At 56.5% G+C, this 18,065-nt stretch overlaps 1 protein-coding gene across 6 annotated transcripts in view; it reads left to right on the forward strand.

The window, feature by feature from the left end:
• Positions 1–10,911: 10,911 nt before the first annotated feature.
• HPSE2 (heparanase 2 (inactive)) overlaps positions 10,912–18,065 on the forward strand; it is a 277,720-nt gene continuing 270,566 nt past the window's right edge. For all 6 annotated transcript variants that reach the window (XM_030570710.1, XM_030570711.1, XM_030570717.1 and 3 more), the window contains exons 1-2: positions 10,912–11,260; positions 12,827–12,984. In XM_030570710.1, coding sequence (XP_030426570.1) covers positions 11,001–11,260; positions 12,827–12,984 — 418 coding nt within the window. In that variant the 5' untranslated portion in view covers positions 10,912–11,000. The remainder of the gene's footprint in view (positions 11,261–12,826; positions 12,985–18,065) is intronic.

Raw genomic sequence — 18,065 nt, forward strand, 5'->3', positions numbered from 1 at the left:
TCATCAGTCCCCGCCAGCCATTTGGACTCCAGCCCCAGACTGGCTTTACCAGTTCAGACAGCAAACCTGCCTCTGTTGGTTATGACAATGCCTCTCTGCTCAATGTGCCGTGGCACTCAGAAAAGCGAACAGAAGGTTAGGAACCTCTAGGAAAGGGATAGAGAACAAGACAGAAGATATCATAATGCTGTTATATAAATCCATGAAATACCCACATCTTCAACACTGCATGCAGTTCTGATTGCCCCATCTCAAAAAGATAAATTGAAACTGGAAAAGGTACAGAGAAGAGCAGCAAAAATGATGAGGGGTATGGAACAGCTTCTGTATGAGGAGAGATTAAAAAGACTGGAACTTTTTTAGCTTGGAAAAGAGACGACTAAGGGAGGATATGCTAGAGGTTTATAAAATCTTGACTGGTGTGGAAAAAGTGAAAAAGGAAGTGTTATTTACCCCTTCACATAACACAAGAACTAAGGGTCATCCAATGAAATTAATAGAAGGAGGTTTAAAACAAACAAAAGGAAGTATTTCTTCACACAGCGCACAGTCAACCTTTGAAACTCCTTGCCAGGGGATGTTGTGAAGGCCAAAACTAAACAGGGTTCAAAAAAGAACTAGATTAAGTTCATGGAGGACAGGTTCATCAGTGGCTATTAGCGAGGATGATCAGGGATGCAACACCATGCTCTGAGAGCTCCTAGCCTCAGTTTGTCAGAAGCTGGGAGTGGACAACAAGAGATGAATCATTTGATGATTGGCTGTTCTGTTCATTAGCTCTGAAGCACTTGGCACTGGCCACTGTTGGAAGACTGGATATTGGGGTAGATGGACCATTGGTCTGAACCCAGTGTGGCCGTTCTTATGTTCATTCAGCCTGCTGAACACTCCTGGCACCAACTTCGTCTTCCCAAGCTTTTTTAAATTTAAAAGAAGAGGCTTTTATAATAAACCGCTAATTCTTAAAAATTGAAATTGTTTATTTTTAGATGGAATTTGCTATTTCTGCAGTCCCAGTCTCCGCTTTGTGGTTGCAGAGGGAGGTAGGATTGCTGCCTGAGGACATCACCTGCAAAATAGGTCAGACAGCTGCGCAGATGGTCTCCCAGCTGTTAGTCTGTGACAGGTAAGTGAATATTCCCTGTTACTTTCTCCCCCAGTGCTGCAAGCTAGCCTCACAGCTAAGAGGCAGGCTGCTATTTTCTTGTGTACGCTGCTGCTGGTGGCCTCAGCAGGTGACCGCACTATGTCCTATAACCGCACTGCAGCCCTGGCCTGCAGTCAACAAGTGGAGACCAGTTCGGAGAAAATTCCATTTCAGAAAAATCCACCTTTCTAAACATGAGCTAGATTGGAGGGCAGGAAAATGGGACTACAGAATAGTAAAGGAGGTCAGAGGGAGAAATGTTATTTTCTCTCTGCCCTTTACTGTATATTGTCCTGCTATTTCATTTTAAAATATGATCGACTTTGGTGGGGGGAGAGAATATGCAGATAGCTGTCTGCCACCCCACCACTTATTTAGACACTGGATACCACTTATAGTTTGTTGATGCCTTTTTGGTAATGAAGGGTAAAAATTTCAAAAGCACCTCTGTGACTTGGACTCCTAAGTCCTATTTTCAAAAGTAACTTAGACGGGAGCCAAGTCACTTTTGAAAATGAGACTTAGGTTTCTAAATTGCTTAAGAGCTTTAGAAAAATTTAGCAGAGGTGCCCAGAACTGAACATAGTATTCCAGGTATAGTCACACTATAGCCAGATAGAGAGGGACCTATCTCCTGCCTGCCCCATCAACCTGTGTCTCCAAGCCACCAAATATTACATTGGCTTGTGTTGGGTTTCTTATTTCTGTTATTTGAGCTGCTGTACTGCGCCCCTCACTGAGGTGTCCAAGCACTTTCTAGAGTCCTTGGTGCCCACTTTCAGCCTTTACAGATCTTAGGTTCCTTTCTCCCTTGGAATGTTTTGAGTTATTTTTCCTCACATGTATTAGCTGAATTGTTCCATGGTTAATCCCATTTTTTTAAATTTCCTGCTCATATTTAATGAAGTGACAGGTAATTTCCATCTCTAATTGTTGTAAGTACGTGTTGTACAATGCTGTGACCTCACCTGTTGTAGGAATCAGGCCCTTGTCTTTCAACTGGTGCAGCTGTGGACGCTGCACCCTCCAGCAGCTAGCTCCAGGATTCAGACCAAAGGAAAGAGGGGTCCCCTGCTCTAGAATACTAGAGTAACAGGTTCTTTGAAAAATGCCATGAAAAGTAATCTCCCTGCTACAGGGAAGTTTTGGGAGAGCAAAGGAGCCTCAAAAGATGAGGCAGTGAGAATGAAAGCTGCCAGCTGGGGAACTGGACCTGTCCTCCTTGTGCTGGCTGCCCTGGTACAGATAAGTTATGGGCTCTTGTTTCCCAACCCATGATGGCAATGTTGAGGTGATGGTACTTAGAAAAGTTATTGTCTGGTCAAGAACATCTCCTTCAAGCTGCTTCCTTTGTTCCCTCTTGGCTTTGGTGAACTATTTGCTGCGTGATCAGGTTCTGCTCAGAGAGATTTCTTTCAGTACATACTGCTGCAATTAATTTTAACTTGGTTTCACTAAGGAACCCAGTGAAATGCTGGTCTGTGTGTGATGTGAGAGATCCTGTATCCTTTGGAGCCACGTCCCCAGCCCTGTTTCCCCTGGTCTCCCCCGGCCTGGCTTATATAGAACTGAGACAAGAAATAAGAAGAGACACATTTTGCAGTATTCTCTGTTTATCTTAAACTAGCCAAATGGCTTCATCAACATGTTTGAAACAGTATCTGAAGCAGAGCCGGGATACGAGAGCAGCTTTATCAAAGGGGAGGCTGCACTGCTCTCCAGACTCTGGTGGGGCCGGAGCCCATGTGCCTCTAACAGTTATTTTATACTGTGCAGCATTCGCTTACATCATCTGCTTCGTGTAACCCTCATCGCCCCACAAACCAAAGCTGTGCTGACTGTGCCTGAGGCTGCAGGATCTGAGTCTGCCATTATCTGCCATTTGTTAACAGACCACAATTGTGGCACTAGGCAATGGGCCCACACGCTGCTCTTGGACTGCCCTGGACTATTGGAGACAAAGGGACAGGAGCCTGCTGCTTACCTGACTTGCTGCTAGTGTGTGACTAAGGACTGTGGGCTGAGTGAAGCCAGCAGCTCACTGCAGAGGAGTCTCCTCCAGAGAGAATAAGAGCCAGAATATTACAGCAGGGGAAAGAAAAGACTGTTAGGGCCTGATCCAAAACCAATGAAATGATTCCCATTGACTTCAGTGGGCTTTGGATCAGGCCCTTGTTTGGCATGAAATGTGCACTGGACAGGTACAATTCATGGCCACTCTGGGGACATTTGGTTTTGGAGCAGTTTATTAAACATCTTCTGACAGTGGCTAGGGGCTCCGAGGGTGACTGTCATGGCCAGATCATTCACACTAGCTAATATTTAAAGTTTGATTTATAGGAATAATTTCCATGTATTGTTATGTTGAAAGCATTTGAAGGAAAACCACCAGGGAGTTTGGGCCCAGAAGAGAAGTTCTGTGCATTTTTTAAACTTTGCAAACTGAATATTAATAGGAATATGTTTGTGCGGTTTTTAAATGTCAATGAACAGTGTGTATGTTTTGAATGAGGCTTCCCAGTGTAGAGTGTTTCTTCCAATTAACTCAGCATATGAACCAAAAGTGAAATTTACTAGAAACCAAAGTGAATTTGACTAATCTCTTTTGATTGAACATGGGGAGTGAACTGCAAAATGAAATTGGGGATGGAACACTCTTTCACTTGCAGCCTTCTCTGTAATACAGGTAAAGATCTGGTTTTAAATGTGGCAAATTTAACTCCAGTTTCTCTTAGGAGGAATAACAAATGCTGAACTAGGAGGGTCCTGTGTTCAGATCTGATTACCCTGAGCAGCCCCTGACTGAGGGAATGCATTCTGCCAGGCGCTGAGGAGGCGTCCAAAGTGACTTGATTTCCTATCCAGCTGGCCACAAACACAACTCCTTCCATTTATCAGAAAGTAAACACAAACCTGCCTAAACAAACCTGAAGACTAAATGGAAACTATATTGGTGGGCCCAGGGGACAGCAGCCTGGGCTGAACACATGGTTCCCAAACCACCCCTGCCAGAACTAACAGTCCCCCTGCTCCTGATGCCAGGCAGTCATGCAGGGAGCGTGAGGCCCTGCTGTCTGGGGAACTGCTTGTAAAAAAGACCCAGGTGAAAAGCACAGAGAGGCACTTAGGCCCTGATCCTGCTGGCCCCAATGGGGCTTGCAGTGGGAGCAGGGGTCTTCAGGGGCAGTTGCAAGACCTGATCTTATGAGCCTAATAGGCTCTTGCTAAAGCAAAATTTAAAAAATTCCCTCTGGTCCCGGTGGAGCTTTCTGCCTTTGATTCCTTCGCCTCTCCCTAGCCCCCTCACTTCCTTGCACAGCACCTCATTAAACTAAAAATAGCTGCTTGTTTGGGATTTTAAAAAAGAATCTCCTGTGCAAAAGGGCCCTAGTCTCACGCTGATCTGGATGAAATCCCAGCCTTAGGGAGGGCAATAGACTGCTAGAAACACCTGCATGCACACCCAGCTCAGTTCAGCAGCCCTGGGAGGGGTAGATATTTAGTAAAAGACTGGGGATGGCTCAGCTCCTGGCCCCAGCTCACCTGTTTGCTCTGCAGTGCCCTAGGGAGAGAGGCCAGGTCAGCACAGCTGCTTCCTCAGGGGTTGCTCCTTGTTCTACCTGTGGCCTTTTGTGCCCAGTGGGTTTTGCTCAGGGCTCACCAGCCCGGGAGGCCTGGCTCGGGAGATCTGTCTGTCCATCCACGTGCTTCCTGGGGAACGGTTCTGGGCAGGAGCTGCCGGAGGTGTACTGGGCCCTGGCTGGTTGGCCCCTCTGCCTGGGACTCTCCCCAAGCTCAGCTCTGTGGTTCACACTCTGCCGCCGCTGGTGGGAGTCTCTCCCCGTGTCTAACGGTCCTGCGCGTCCGGAGCGTCGCGGCGGGAAGGCAGCAGCAGGCGCTTTGTGTGTGTGTGTGCGCCGAGCAGGTCGGCGGGGCAGGAGGCCGTTGTATTGCTACAGGCCCGGCTGGATTCTCCAGGCAGGCCGGGCCATCCCACCTCCCCGGGCTGAGCGGGACCCGTCCTGCGCCGGGGCGCGCCGGACAGGGGCTCCAGCCAGGCCCTCTGAGTGCCCTCTCACGGCACGAACAATTCAGAGCTGCGGTGGCGACGCGCTCCCCGGGGCCTGTTTCCCGGCACCCCGCTCCCGCTCGCCTGCTGCACAGACCAGGAACGGTGCAAAGAGAGAAGCAGCCGAGGCGCTGGGAGCCCCCGGGGGAGTAAAGCCCCGCTCCGGCTCGCCCCGACCCCGCCATGGCCCGCGGTGCGAGGCAGCTGCAGCGCCTGGAGATGCGCTTAGGCCGCCCGGGCACAGGGAGCTGGTCGGGGCGCCAGGCAGGGTCCGGGGTGTGCGGATTGGGGCCCGCAGGGCCCCGCCTAGCGGAGCCGGGAGGATTCGGGCCCCCCCCTCCCCGCGGGGCCAGGCCCCAGGCCAGGCCGGTCCTTGACCCGTTACGCTCCGCGGCTGCGCTTGGTCAGGGTCCCCCGGGCTGTACCAGCCTGAGCCGGTGCGCTCCGGGGCATGGAGTCCGCGCGGCATTTCGCCCTGATCCCAACCCGGAGCTGGAGCCAGGGAGGGCGAGGGGCGGCCTGTGCAGAGCCCCAGCGCTCCCACCGAGGCAGTGGCGGGGGCTTGTCCGGCGGCTCCGATTAAACAGAAGCCAGGCTCGGCGGGAGGCCCCTTGGGCCTGGGCTCAGAGAGGGGCGAGCCTGGCGCAGCGCTGTCAGGGCAGCCAGAGCCACAGTCCCGGCTCCCCGCAGGATCCAGGGGAGACACACACCCCTTGCAAGTATCAGAGGGGTAGCGTGTAAGTCTGGAGCTGTAAGAGCAGCAAAGAGTCCTGTGGCACCTTCCAGACTAACAGAAGTTTTGGAGCATGAGCTTTGGGGTGAATACCCACTTCATTGGATGCATGTGGCCTTGCACCCCTTGCAAGGCGGTTCTTGCCCCGCGCCCAGGCAGAGTGGGGGCTGGTCATTGTGCAGGGTGGGACTACAGGCCGCCGGCTCGCTCCGCTGAGGAGCCCTGAGCTGTCCCACCAGGAGCCGGGGTGGTGATTTCCCCAGCCGGAGATGGGCTCTGGGGTCGGGATCCTGCCCCCACTCACGCCTCAGTGGGAGGAGGATCAGGTCCCCCTGTTAGCGCTCAGGCTGCAGCCTTTATTTCTGCACCCCAGCTCCCCGGCTGCCGCGCCTGGGTCACCCCAGCTCCCCGGCTGCGGCACGGGTCACCCCAGCTCCCAGGCTGCCGCGCCTGAGTCACCCCAACTCCCCCGGCTGCGGCACGGGTCACCCCAGCTCCCAGGCTGCCGCGCCTGAGTCACCCCAGCTCCCCGGCTGCCGCGCCTGGGTCACCCCAACTCCCCCGGCTGCGGCACGGGTGACCCCAGCTCCCCGGCTGCCGCGCCTGGGTCACCCCAGCTCCCCGGCTGCGGCACGGGTCACCCCAGCTCCCCGGCTGCGGCCAGGCTGCTCCTCTCACCTGCGGCGCGATGGGCCGTGTGGCCCGGCCGCTGGTGTTGGGTCTGGCGCGCCACAGGCCGGCCCGTGCTCCTCAGGCTGCGGGCGTCTCCTGTGCCTGCAGCCCGGGCGTGGCCTGGGGAGAACGCGCTCAGTCCGGCGGGAGAAATCCTGGCCCCGCCGAGGTTCACGGGTGGTTACCCCACGGGGGCTCGTGTGGACCGTGCCAGGTCCCTCCCCAGGAAGGGTGGGGCACCCCGGGACAGGCTCACCTTGCCCATTCCTGCTCTAGGGGAGAGTCTCTGGGTTTTATTCCCCTGCCAGAGCCCTGGAGGGGTCTGAGCTTACCGGGCACCGCCTCCCACCAGGCTGCTCTCACGGCTGTCTCCCGCTCCCTTCCTTGGGCTGGCACCAACAGCGAGGCAGGCTGCCTACACCCCCTGGAGAGCCAAGGCCAGTGGCGGGGGAGGTTACGCTGCCCTTGCTGGGATCGCCCTGGAGAAACAGCCCCGGGGAGCCCGCTAGGTCGGTGCAGTGACCTGCAGGCCATAAGCGAGAGCCCGGGGTGGAGCACCCTGGGCTGGGAGAGCCTGGCCTAGCCTGGGGTTTGGTGCCTGAGCCGCGGGCGCTAAGCGGGTGCCCTGCGGGTCTCTCCTGGTCCCTGCTTGGGGGCAGAGGGAGATGGCCCCGTGCATACAGTGTCCCCCGTGCCAGGTGCCCTGTCCCTTTGCAGGATGGCACAGAAACAGGGTGGCAGCTGCTTCCTATGCAGTGACTGGCCCGACTCCCTGCAGCTCCCGGCCTGGCCCGTGCCAGGGTGGCCCATGCGGAGCAGTGGCCGGCAGGTGGCGCTGCTCGGCACTGGCTTTGCAGGCTCGGACGAGCCCAGGAGAGCCTGAGCCTGGAATCACGGCCTGGGGCTGACCCGCGCCGGCCCCGGGTGAGAGCCGGGGTCTGTGCCTGGGGGCTTCGGCAGGCAGGGCAGCGTGGAGCCCGCAGGGCCGCCTCGGGTCTCCGGGCAGTGCAGGGTCGGAGGCCTTGTCTGTGCTGCGGGGGGGCTGGTGCCCGAGCACCGACCCCTCGGGCTGGTTGGCCGGTGCCGGGCTGGCCCGTGCAAGGGACGGGCAGGGCTCTGCTGAGGTGCAGTGACCGGCACCCTGCAGCCCGTGCTTAGGGCCAGGACCCTTTTCACAGCCCCGCGGGTTAGGCCTGGAGCCACTGTCCTGGCGCAAAGCCCAGCCGCGGGCGTTAGTGTAGGGAGGGGGGCTCGTCCCCAGCCGGCAGGGAAGGCCCCTCCTGAGGCCTGTAGGGCCAGCCTCGGGCTCTCCCCCTTGGCCCTCGTGCTGCGGGAGCTTCCCCCTCCGACGCCGGGGCTGCAGAAGGAGCGCTCGGCGCTGCTCTGGCGCAGCAGGGGCTGGATGGGTTCCAGTGCTCCCCAGCCCTTGGTGCTGCGCGCAGGGCCCCGGCTGGATGGATGGGGGGGGGGGGGCGAGGGGCCGCGGCCGCCGGTCTGTGTGAGCCTGGGAACCCGGGCATCCTGGCAGCCTCCAGCCTGGGCGCCTCTCCGCGGCAGACTGGGACAGCAGCACCGGCAGCGGGCGGGAGGGGAATGAATCGGCCACCTGGGGGGTGTCCTGCAGCGGGCAGAGGGCAGACGTCCCAGGCGACCCGTGCGGGCGGCAGGAGCAGGTACCGCACGGGCAGGGCGGGGCAGGCCAGCCTGTGTCCGGCACAGGGTGATGCAGTGTCGGTCCCCGGCCTTAGGGTTAGAAGTGCCCGTCTGCGGGGCGGCGGGTGGTGCCGCAGGACGGAGAAGTGCCCATCCCCCTGCAGCTGGCACCTCTCTCCCACCGGTACAAGGAGGCAGCTGGCGACCAACAAGACCTGGCTTGTTCAAAACGAATAAATCCCAGTTTAAGGAGTGGTCGTAGGGCCTGCAGGCACCGCTGTGGCCAGGCGCAGGGGGCGGCGCAGAAAGTGAAAATAGGGAACCAATTCCCAGCTTGTAGGTGCCCTCCTCCCTCCCCACAAACACAAAACCACCCACAACAACCCGAACAAGGCAAACAGAGCCCTGCCCCTACCCACGCTGCTGCTGGAGGAGACGAGGCAGGGGTAGGTTTTACCTTGCAGTAGCTAGTACAAGTCTGCGGGGGTGGGTGACTGCCACCAACTCCACTGGGGTTTAAAACTACGGGTCCGCCTCTCACCGGGACCAGGGGAAATAACACTGGCCCCGTGTAAACGCACCTTTCTGGGAGTGGAGACTAGCCTGTATGCAGGCCACTAGGGACTTGCCTATAGCTGCTCACCCAGTTTACAGGGAAGGCGCTCAGGCCTTCTCCAGCCAACAGAGGTAGTTCTAATATTCTCAGCTCTAGTTAGCTGACACAGGAACACACAGTAAATCCTCCTGAGGACAGTGTGTAGTTTTCTCACATTTCAGTAGGTTGTTGAGCTGACGGCTGAAGGGAGCCACAGGTAACACAGATTGGATTGCGTCTACACTCTGTATTCACTCCTGTGTTTCTAGGATTTATTCAGCCTCTCTGCTGTGGGTGTGGGTTGCTCTCAATCCATGGATAGCTAGATCTGCCATCCCGCAGGTGAGAAATCCACCTGCCACTGATGACAGGAAGGCTCCAGGGAGACAGCTGGGCCCTACCTTTTAGATGTATAGACACTGGACACAGTGAGTGGCTCTGTCTATACCCCTTGTGTGTCTGTAAGGGACCCCCCTCCTTCTCCTCGGACTCTTTAGACTGTGGACAGGGCAAGGACTCGTTCTTACGGGATGTGCTTAGCACAACCAGGGAGGATTTTTCTTCATTGAAGAGAGTGAACATTTCTCAGGAGCAGGGCTTGCAGGACTGGGGCACATTTCCAAAGCAAGAGGCTGCCAGAAGCAAATCCCTTCAGAATATGGAGATGGTGGGCCAGGCACCCTCCCCGGCAGTGGGGACTTGCGGGTGTTTCAGCCCCGCCCATCTGGCCTTTCTTTGCTAAATTTGCCATGCGGCAAGTTCTTCATCGCTTGGGTCTTTCCAGCAGAGCTGGCTCTGGGCACCGGCGTTCCAAGCATGTGCTTGGGGCGGCACTTTTCAGGGGGAGGCACTGCTCTTTGTTTGCTTGGGTAGCGGCACTCCGCCCCCCCCCCCCGTTTTTAATTTATTTTTTATTTTATTTTATTTTTTTGCTTGGGGCAGCAAAAACCCTGGAGCCGGCCCCCTTTCCACCCTCGCTGCCACTGGGCAAGGCTTCCTAAAAGCGATCTCCTGGCTGAACCATGGAGTATTGGGCTTCCTTCAGGAAGCAGCGGGTGAAATTCTTTGGCCTGTGTTTTGCAGGAGGACAGATTGGATGATCTCAGTGGTTAGAATCTATGAATCTGAGAATCCCAGCGAGTTAATGACGCCAAATGAATAAGGAGATTAATTCAGCCTTGTTTCCAGCTCAGCGAGCCCTGGAGACCCCGGGCGGTTTAGTCACCAGTTGAAATTATTAATTTTCGGTGTGTGTTTGACCCCCTTATTATACTCAATATTTATTCATTGCCTTGGGTTGATTTGCTGTGATCGATCGGATAGTATTGGTTTCTGTTCCTTGGCTGCATAGTTGTGCCTGCACTTCTGGCCTGGACACTGGTGTGCCGGCACAGATACACTTGGTGTGTGGGCTGCTGTCATACAGATAATACCAGGGCACAAGACTTTGGACATGCCCTTTCCACAGATGCTTGTGCCAGTAACGCTCTGTGGCCCAGACTGAATGCACAGGGCAGTAAGGATGGCGGAGGCACACTCATGTAAAAGTTGGGAGGGAATATTGGCGGAAAAACGAGCGCAGCACTCACCCAGTCCGGAGAGGCTTCCTTTTACCTTTGCGGTGCAGAGCGGGGCGAATATCACAGCGAGTCCCCGGCCCAGAGATCCCGCCAGAGCATTCAGAACGCGTGTGCACGTCTTGGAGCAAGGACGCAGCCCTGCGTGGTGTGGAGGGGTCACTGGCCCTGGGTCTCCCGCAGCGAACGGCACCCCACGTTCTTGTCCATCAAATGCAAATAAAACAAAAACATCTCGAACTCGCCGCGGTCACATTTGGCCTCGTGACTAGACTCCTGAACGCCGAGCTGAGAGGGTTAAACCAGGAGACTTCCCTTACCTTGAACAAGTTAAAAATGTCTGCAGTCTGCATCTCTTAAAGGGGCGGTGCTGGTTAACAAGGAGTCTTGGCACCGGCTGCTGGAAAGGCTGGTCAGGGGCGTGAGTTCCCCTCCACCAGCACCAAAACATTGCAAAAAAAGGCAGCGAGCCCCACGCTTTCGATAAGGACAATTAGCCACCAGCGAGCGCCTGCCGAAAGAGGGGTGTAATTAGCGGGGTCCCGCAGCTCAGCATGCCCCATCCCAGCTCCTGCCCCCCGGGGCTCCTCGCCCTCCTGGCCCCTTGGCTGGCTCTCCTGGCGCATCTCTCCCTTTCCTCCCAAGCCGGGGACAGGCGAGCGGTCCCGGTGGAGAAACCGCCAGCTGTGAAGGGAAGGACTCTCATTCTTCTGGATGTGAACACCAAAAGCCCTGTCAGGGTAACCAGTGAGAACTTCCTCTCCCTGCAGCTGGACCCCTCCATCATCCATGATGGCTGGCTCGATTTCCTAAGGTAAGGCGGGAGCTCCCCGCGCACCCCGCTCCTACCCGCTCCCCACTGGCCCAGCCCAGAGAAGCCAGGCGAGTGGTCCCGAGCCCTGGGCCGGCTCTGCGCTGCGGCCGGCGCTCGTTGTGACGGAGGAGCACGGAGTGTTTCCCATTACCATGCACATGTTTGCAATGGAGAAGGCATTTCAGAAACTTATCAGTTAGGACTGAAAAAATGTCGGGCTTCCCTCTCCCCAGCAATTAGCCCCCGCGGAAAGCAGCAGGCGGTGCCGAGCCAGCACAGGGAGCCGAGGGGGACGGCCCCCGAACCTCTCGTGGTCCTGCCGGGCGGGGAGCCGGGTTGGGGTTCGGGCTGCAGGGCTGCCTCGCTCGCCCGTCGGCTGCTCAGCTAGTTGCGAACAGGCAGCTCCTGGTACCGAGGGCAAAACCCTCCCTCGGAGGTAACTAGCCGTGCTTCGCCCGGGCGAAGTGGAATTGCAGCGGCCCGGAGGAGGCAGCCCCGCCCGGGGAGCGCCCCCCCTCCCGGGGGCAGTGGGGCCGGAGGTCTGCAGGGGAGCGGGGTGTCTCTGCGTGGGACCCGCTCCCATCGCGCCGAGGCTCCGCTCACAGTTCCCGGTTCCGCGGAGGATCAGACACACGGCGGGGCCGGCTCCGGGAAAGCAGGACTGGACGCTTCGCTCCGGCGCGCAGCCCCATCGGCGGGACCCCGGCCCCGGGCGCAGGCCACCCCGGTGTCCGCCACTGGCTTCCCTGGGAACAGTGGCTCGCCTGCCCTTTGCTCCGGGGAGGGCCCGGGCAGCGGCGAAGCGCGGAAACAAGGTTCTGTTGAAAACCGCCAGGCCGGGCCCAGGGGAGGGTCCGCGGCGCGCACACACCGAGGGCTGGGGTGGGACCGCCCGTGCGCTGGCGAGGCTGCGGCGCCGAGAACGGGCAGCCACAACTGTGCAGGATCGCTAGGGTCGGGCCCGCCGGGGTCCTGGGAGGGACCAGCTGGCCATTACCCGGGAAAGCGAGTGGGTGCCCCCATCTTTGCCGAGGCGGGCTCCGGTTGCCGGGCTCAGGCGACCAGGGCGGGCGCAGCGGGAGAGATGTAGCGGCTCTCCCCCCCGCTCCGCTCCTGGCCTGGATGCCGACCCGAGCGGGCTCCCCAGGTGGGTTTGCAGCCGCGCCGGGGCCGCTGGAAGGTCTTTAACAGCCCCAGTGAAACGCGAGCGCCTCGCCCGGGCTCGGTTGCAGTGTCCCGGCGGGAGTTCTCTCCCATCGGGGGTCCCTAGGCCTGCGCGGGCTTCTGGGGGAGACGAGCCAGGAATGCCTCGGGCCCGATCCTGCCCCCGGGTTACCCCCACTCCCGGGGTATCCCGGCACCGGGGCAGACCCAGGCTTCAGGGGGGCTGCGGCCAGCGCTGGGCAGGGACCGGCTCGGCCTTGCATCCTGCGGAAGAGGAAACGGGGCTGGTGGGACCCTCCAAGATCCGGGCCCCCGGGGGGGTGGGCTGATCCGCAGGAGGTGTTTGGGTCCGGGGCGCCCCGGGCCAGCTCCCCCCTCAGCGCCTCGCTCTCTCCTTCCCAGCTCCAGGCGCCTGGTGACCCTGGCCCGGGGCCTGGCTCCCGCCTTCCTGCGCTTCGCGGGGAAGAGAACCGATTTCCTGCAGTTCCAGAACCTGAAGAACCCGGCCAAGAGCCGCGGGGGCCCCGGCCCGGACTATTACCTCAAGAACTACGAGGACGGTGAGCGGGGAAGGGCGCGGCGGGTCCCTGCGAACTCCTGGGTCGTGCGCGCCAGAGGCACCGGCTGCGAGACGCGCGGCGGGGTATGCGCGGGCCCCTGGCTGCTGGGAGGCAGGAAGCGGGGTGTCTGCGTGGGGCACAGCGGGCAGAGCAGGTCCGGGTGGCTGGCAGGCGACTCTGCGGGGGGCGAGTCGCTGCAGGTCTCAGGCCCTGGGCCACAGGGCGGCCGGCTGCCCCTGGGAGGGGGAGAGGTGTCAAAGCCTGGCTCCTGCTGAACCGGTGAGCGGCGTGTGCCCGACTCCCGGGCGAGTCCGGGAGGGACCCGCGTGGGGTGTAACGGGCCGAAGGCTGGGCCAGGCGGGAGAACGGACCTTTGCTGGTCGGTGCTTTGACCCTCCTTACTTCTGTTGTGTTGGGGTCGGAGAGAGGCCGGGGGTGTGTGCGGTTCTGGGGGTGTGTGGTTGTGGTGGTGCGGGGAGACCAGGGTTGTGTGGTTCTCGGGGTGTGTGTTTGTGGTGCGGAGAGTCAAGGGGTGTATGGTTCTCGGGGTGTGTAATTGTGGTGGGAGGGGGGCAGGAGTGTGTGGTTCTCGGGGTGTGTAGTTGTGGCGCGGAGGCCAGGGGTGTGTGGTTCTCGGGTGTGTAGTTGTGGGAGGCGGGCAGGGGTGTGTGGTTCTCGAGGTGTGTAGTTGTGGTACGGGGAGGCCAGGGGTCTGTTGTTCTCGGGTTGTGTAGCTGTGGTGGTGCGGGGGTCCGGGGTGTGAGGTTCTGGGCTGTGTGTAGGGGGATGACGGCTCCGACGATACTTTCTGGATCCCGGGTAAAACCCGCTTTCTGGTAGGAGCCTGTTTAACCCGCCCCGCCCCCCAGTAAAGCCCGCACACACTCGCCCTTGGCCCGGCCTGTTCGGCCGCACTCCCCTTGGCGTGTGAAAGCAGCGCGCTGCCCCTGCTGCCCTCCGGGCCGGGTAGGTCACTCCGCCCCGGCAGCCCGTACGCTCCTCTGGGGCCCCAAGCCCGGAGGTTCAATGCCGAGGCGCCCATCGGGGTGGTGTCGGGGCGCAGGTGCCCGCGCTGCCGAAGCTGCTGGCGCTGGGGTGTGCGCTGAGCAGGGCTCGGGCCGCTAGCAGGCTCCAGGCCCCAGGCACTGCAGGGCAGGAGCGTCCGGCTGTGCCCGCCTCCCTGGCAGGGCTCCCGCCGCGCCCGCGGGAGTTCATCCGGCGGCTGGGAAGGGTCCTGGGTTCCTGTCGCTTCGCTCTCTCCCGGCTGATTCCCAGTCGAGCGGCCGGAGGATGCGGTTCCCTCCTGCCGCAGACCGGAGCCCAGAGAGGCAGATTCAGCCCTGAGCATCCTTCCCCGCGTCCTTCTGCAGCCTGGACACTGCCCTCGCCAGTCTCCGGCGCCCCGCACCCCGGGGGGGTTGTTCGCGGCACGCCGGGGCCGGTTCGGGCGCTGGTTCCTTCGGGCTCCCACCTATCAGCGGTCTCTGGGCGCCGCGACTTTTTGGCTGTGCTCGCCCGGGCTGCGGGCCGCCGCCGCCCCCGGCCCCGCGGTGCCTTCCCAGCTCCCCTGGCCTGGCAGTGCCGGGGTCGCTCTGCACGCAGCGGGGTGAATCTCATGTTCTGGGGTGCAGAGAGCTGCTCAAAATCGTCGTGAGCAACGGGGTAAATCTCTCCGTCTCGGTCTCCTCGCCTTGTCCCGCCTGTGGTTCGCCAGCCGTGGAGCCAATTGAAAAAATCTTTTTTTTTTCTTTAACCAAAGAAAGCAGAAAAACAGAAAAATCCAGTTCGCTTTTCTGCTAAGTCTCCCGGCCTCCATTTTTCACCCGGCGCTGCTGTTTCCTTCCCACATTTCTAACATTTCTGGCCTCTTCGCATTATTTCTCTCCCCGCGCTGGCGTTCACACGCCTCCCAATTTCACATCCTCTGCCAGCGAAATGAGTGTGCTGTTTACTCCACTTCCAGATAATTAATGAAAATGTTAAATGAGACCAGACTTAACACTGCTCGGCACCTTCGGCAGCCCCATCCCTTGCTGTTCAGCATTTCCTCTGGTTTAGGGCTGCGTTTTTCAGTCCGCCTGAGAGTTCCAACCGATTTGAATTTAATTCTATTTCCCGAGATGTTTCTAAGCCCTTGCACCAGATTTCTCGCTGGTTTATCTCAGTTGTTTCTAGCAGTTATGCCAGAGAGGGATTTAGCCCTGTACTACAGTTAAGATATTAGTTAAGCTTTACTACAATTGCGGTCTTACATTTATTACATTGACTTCACTCCTTTTAGCTACTTTGTAATACAGCACAAAAAGCATTCGCATTCCTCTGACATGGTTTGTCTTCTACAAAGGCAGGCTGCTTACTGACCTTGGTCCAGCTATTCTTCAGGTTTTTACATATTTCCCCACCCCACCCCCGCCACATTGCCCATTGTTTAAGGAGTGTGAAGCTAGCACTGAGAGGTAATTGTAGAGTTACTTTTGTTTCCTTTTTTAAAAGGTCCATGTTTGCCTTTTTCTCTCTTCCCCCAACCCGTTGGTTCCTCCTCAATTGTATGTAACTTTTCATAAATAATCATCGGTGTTTTGGGATGTTAGCCAATTCCTCGTGGTGCCTGTATATTGCATAGGTTCAGATCTTACCTGCTTTCGGGCCAGATCTTGCAGCCCTTCCTCATGTGAGAAACCCTATTTATGCCAATGAAGTCACTCACTCGAGAAACAGTGATAAGGGAAAGTTTTAGTAATAATAGTTGTTTTTAAAGGGTTTTAAAATTTTTCAGTTGTCCATATTTATTTACTTTTCCTCATTAAAAACAGATAAAAAGCATTTCAGTACCTTAACATTCAAAATTAAAAAAAAATACAAATTGTATCACTTTGCTTTTGTATTAGTGGTTCTGGCTTTTTCTTTCGAATTTTTTTTGCCCTTGAAATATTTGCATAAGCATTTTTCCTTCCCTTTGGACGGTATTAATTCAGGCAAAGAAACGTCAAGAAACTGTAGTGGCAAAGCTCTAGCCTGCATTATTTAAATAAGAAAGTGGAATCTAGCGACTACATATAGGGAAAAAAATTAACTATATTTTGTCTGTTTTTTAAAATGTACCTTTTCTACCTGTGACTTAAAAGAGTCATTAGCTGAAGATTTTCCATAAGTAATTATTTAGGAAGCCAATTAATTTAGAAAGACAGATCCCAGTGGCAGATCAGTAGAAAGACAATGGTTTGCAGAGCGCTAGTCAAACAGCGAAGCCCTGCATGGAAAAAGCAGACATATTTGCTAGTTTTTTTCCCTCTCTCTCTCTATGCCTGATCTGATTTGCACTCAGATCAAGAGGCTTGTACTCTGCTACATACAGGCAGGAGGGTCATTCTGGATATTTTTTATCTCTGTGTTTCACTAGATAAAGCAATCCTGATCTTGTGCTACCCTGACAAATCTCAAGGGAAGAGTTTGTCTTAATCTCAGTCTGTGGAGATGCAGATTGAAGAAAAAATGCTGGCCCAGCCAGCTGTAGTCAAACATCTATGGGAGAAACTAACTGTACAGCATAAACTGTGGATGGTTCATACAAAACATTTGTAGAAATAAATGTTGCTGCTTCAGCCCAAAGGTCAATATTTCAACAACTTGCTGCAGAGAACTTCCACTTATTAAATGTCTTCACTAGGGGTTTTCATGACGGAATGACTGAAGGCTTTTGTTTCTTCAGTTTTCCTCATGGCAATAAAGTTGAAATGTAGCAGCCCTTCCAAATGAAGTTTCTCATAGAAGTTGTAACCACAGGTCTTAACTTTTCATCACTTAAATGTGGAACAGAACCATTGCAAATGTGGGTGAGGGAAGGAGGGGACACATGTGGGGTCTATCAGAGAGCAGTGTCAATCAGAAAGGTGTGCTGAGGGGGATTTCCTGCCTAGAAGCAAAACTTTCTGATTTGTTCCTAAGCTCTCTGTGTGGGAACATCATGACCAGGAGCTAGTAACTGTCATTGTATTCGAGGGGATCTTTTTGTGTGGAGGTTGCGCTGAGAGTTTCACTAGAAGAGTCCAGTTCTTTGAAATGAAATCCTGCTGCCACTGCAAAGCTCTGCCCCACTCACCGAGTCCTAGCAGCCGTGTTATCGTTCCACAGCATTACTAGGCCACTCTTATCAATAAGGCAGGGACAATTTGCATTGCAGTAGCACCTAGAGGCTGCCCTCCGAATCAGGGCCCCCTTGCACTAGGCACTGAACAAACTCCTAAGCAGAGACGTCCTGTACTCCGAGGAGCTTACAGCCTAAACAAGCTGCATAGACAAAGGGTATAAGTCTGTGATCAGAGCAAGCTGAGAGCAAGCTGGCAAGTGTCATGTTAGTTACCTCTGTTTCTCTAAGTTATCTGGGTTTGTCCATTTTCTCTGTATGTGCTTGTGTGTGTTTTAAAACCTGTTATTGGTCTGGGTGGGGTGAAGCGAAGAGGGTGGAGAGGATGATGAGTTAATAGGAACAAGGTATTAGGAAAGAGGGACTTGTGATGCTACAGCTGTTAAGGCCATGTCAGCCTCTTTGCCTTAAGCCCCTTGTGACAGGGAGGCCCCGAGAGACGAACCGGGACCTGCCCTTGGGACTTAGCCAGGCTGAGGCTGCCTGGCAGCCGGGCGCTCTTGGTCGTATGGTGAGTGCTGGCTCAGCTGCTGCACTTCCCTTTCTTTTGCAGAGGGGACACGTGGCCACGCCTGGAACATATCAAACAGCGTTTCAGTTGAATGCCTAGAAGATCATTTCAGAGCTTGGGGTTCTTGGATCCTGGCTGAATCCACAAGGAATGGGGGGAGTTCCTCCCACAGGGGGGCTGAGTGTAAATGGGACAAGATGTTTATGAGGGTTTTGCCCCTGGACATAGGGTTAAATTCATGTGACATTAATTTAGATGGAGAGCTCCTAGAGGCAGGGACTGTCTTTCTACACTGAGTTTTTCAGCGCCTAGCACCATGATGCCCCCATCCTGCTTGGGGCTCTAGGCACTACCCTAATAGGAGGGATAAATAATCATACCCCCACCACTGGGTGGGTCGTTCTCCCCCAGGGCCACCTGACAGGG

The sequence above is a fragment of the Gopherus evgoodei genome, chromosome 7, assembly GCF_007399415.2.
Source record: "Gopherus evgoodei ecotype Sinaloan lineage chromosome 7, rGopEvg1_v1.p, whole genome shotgun sequence".
In the NCBI taxonomy this organism is placed as follows: Eukaryota; Metazoa; Chordata; order Testudines; family Testudinidae; genus Gopherus; species Gopherus evgoodei.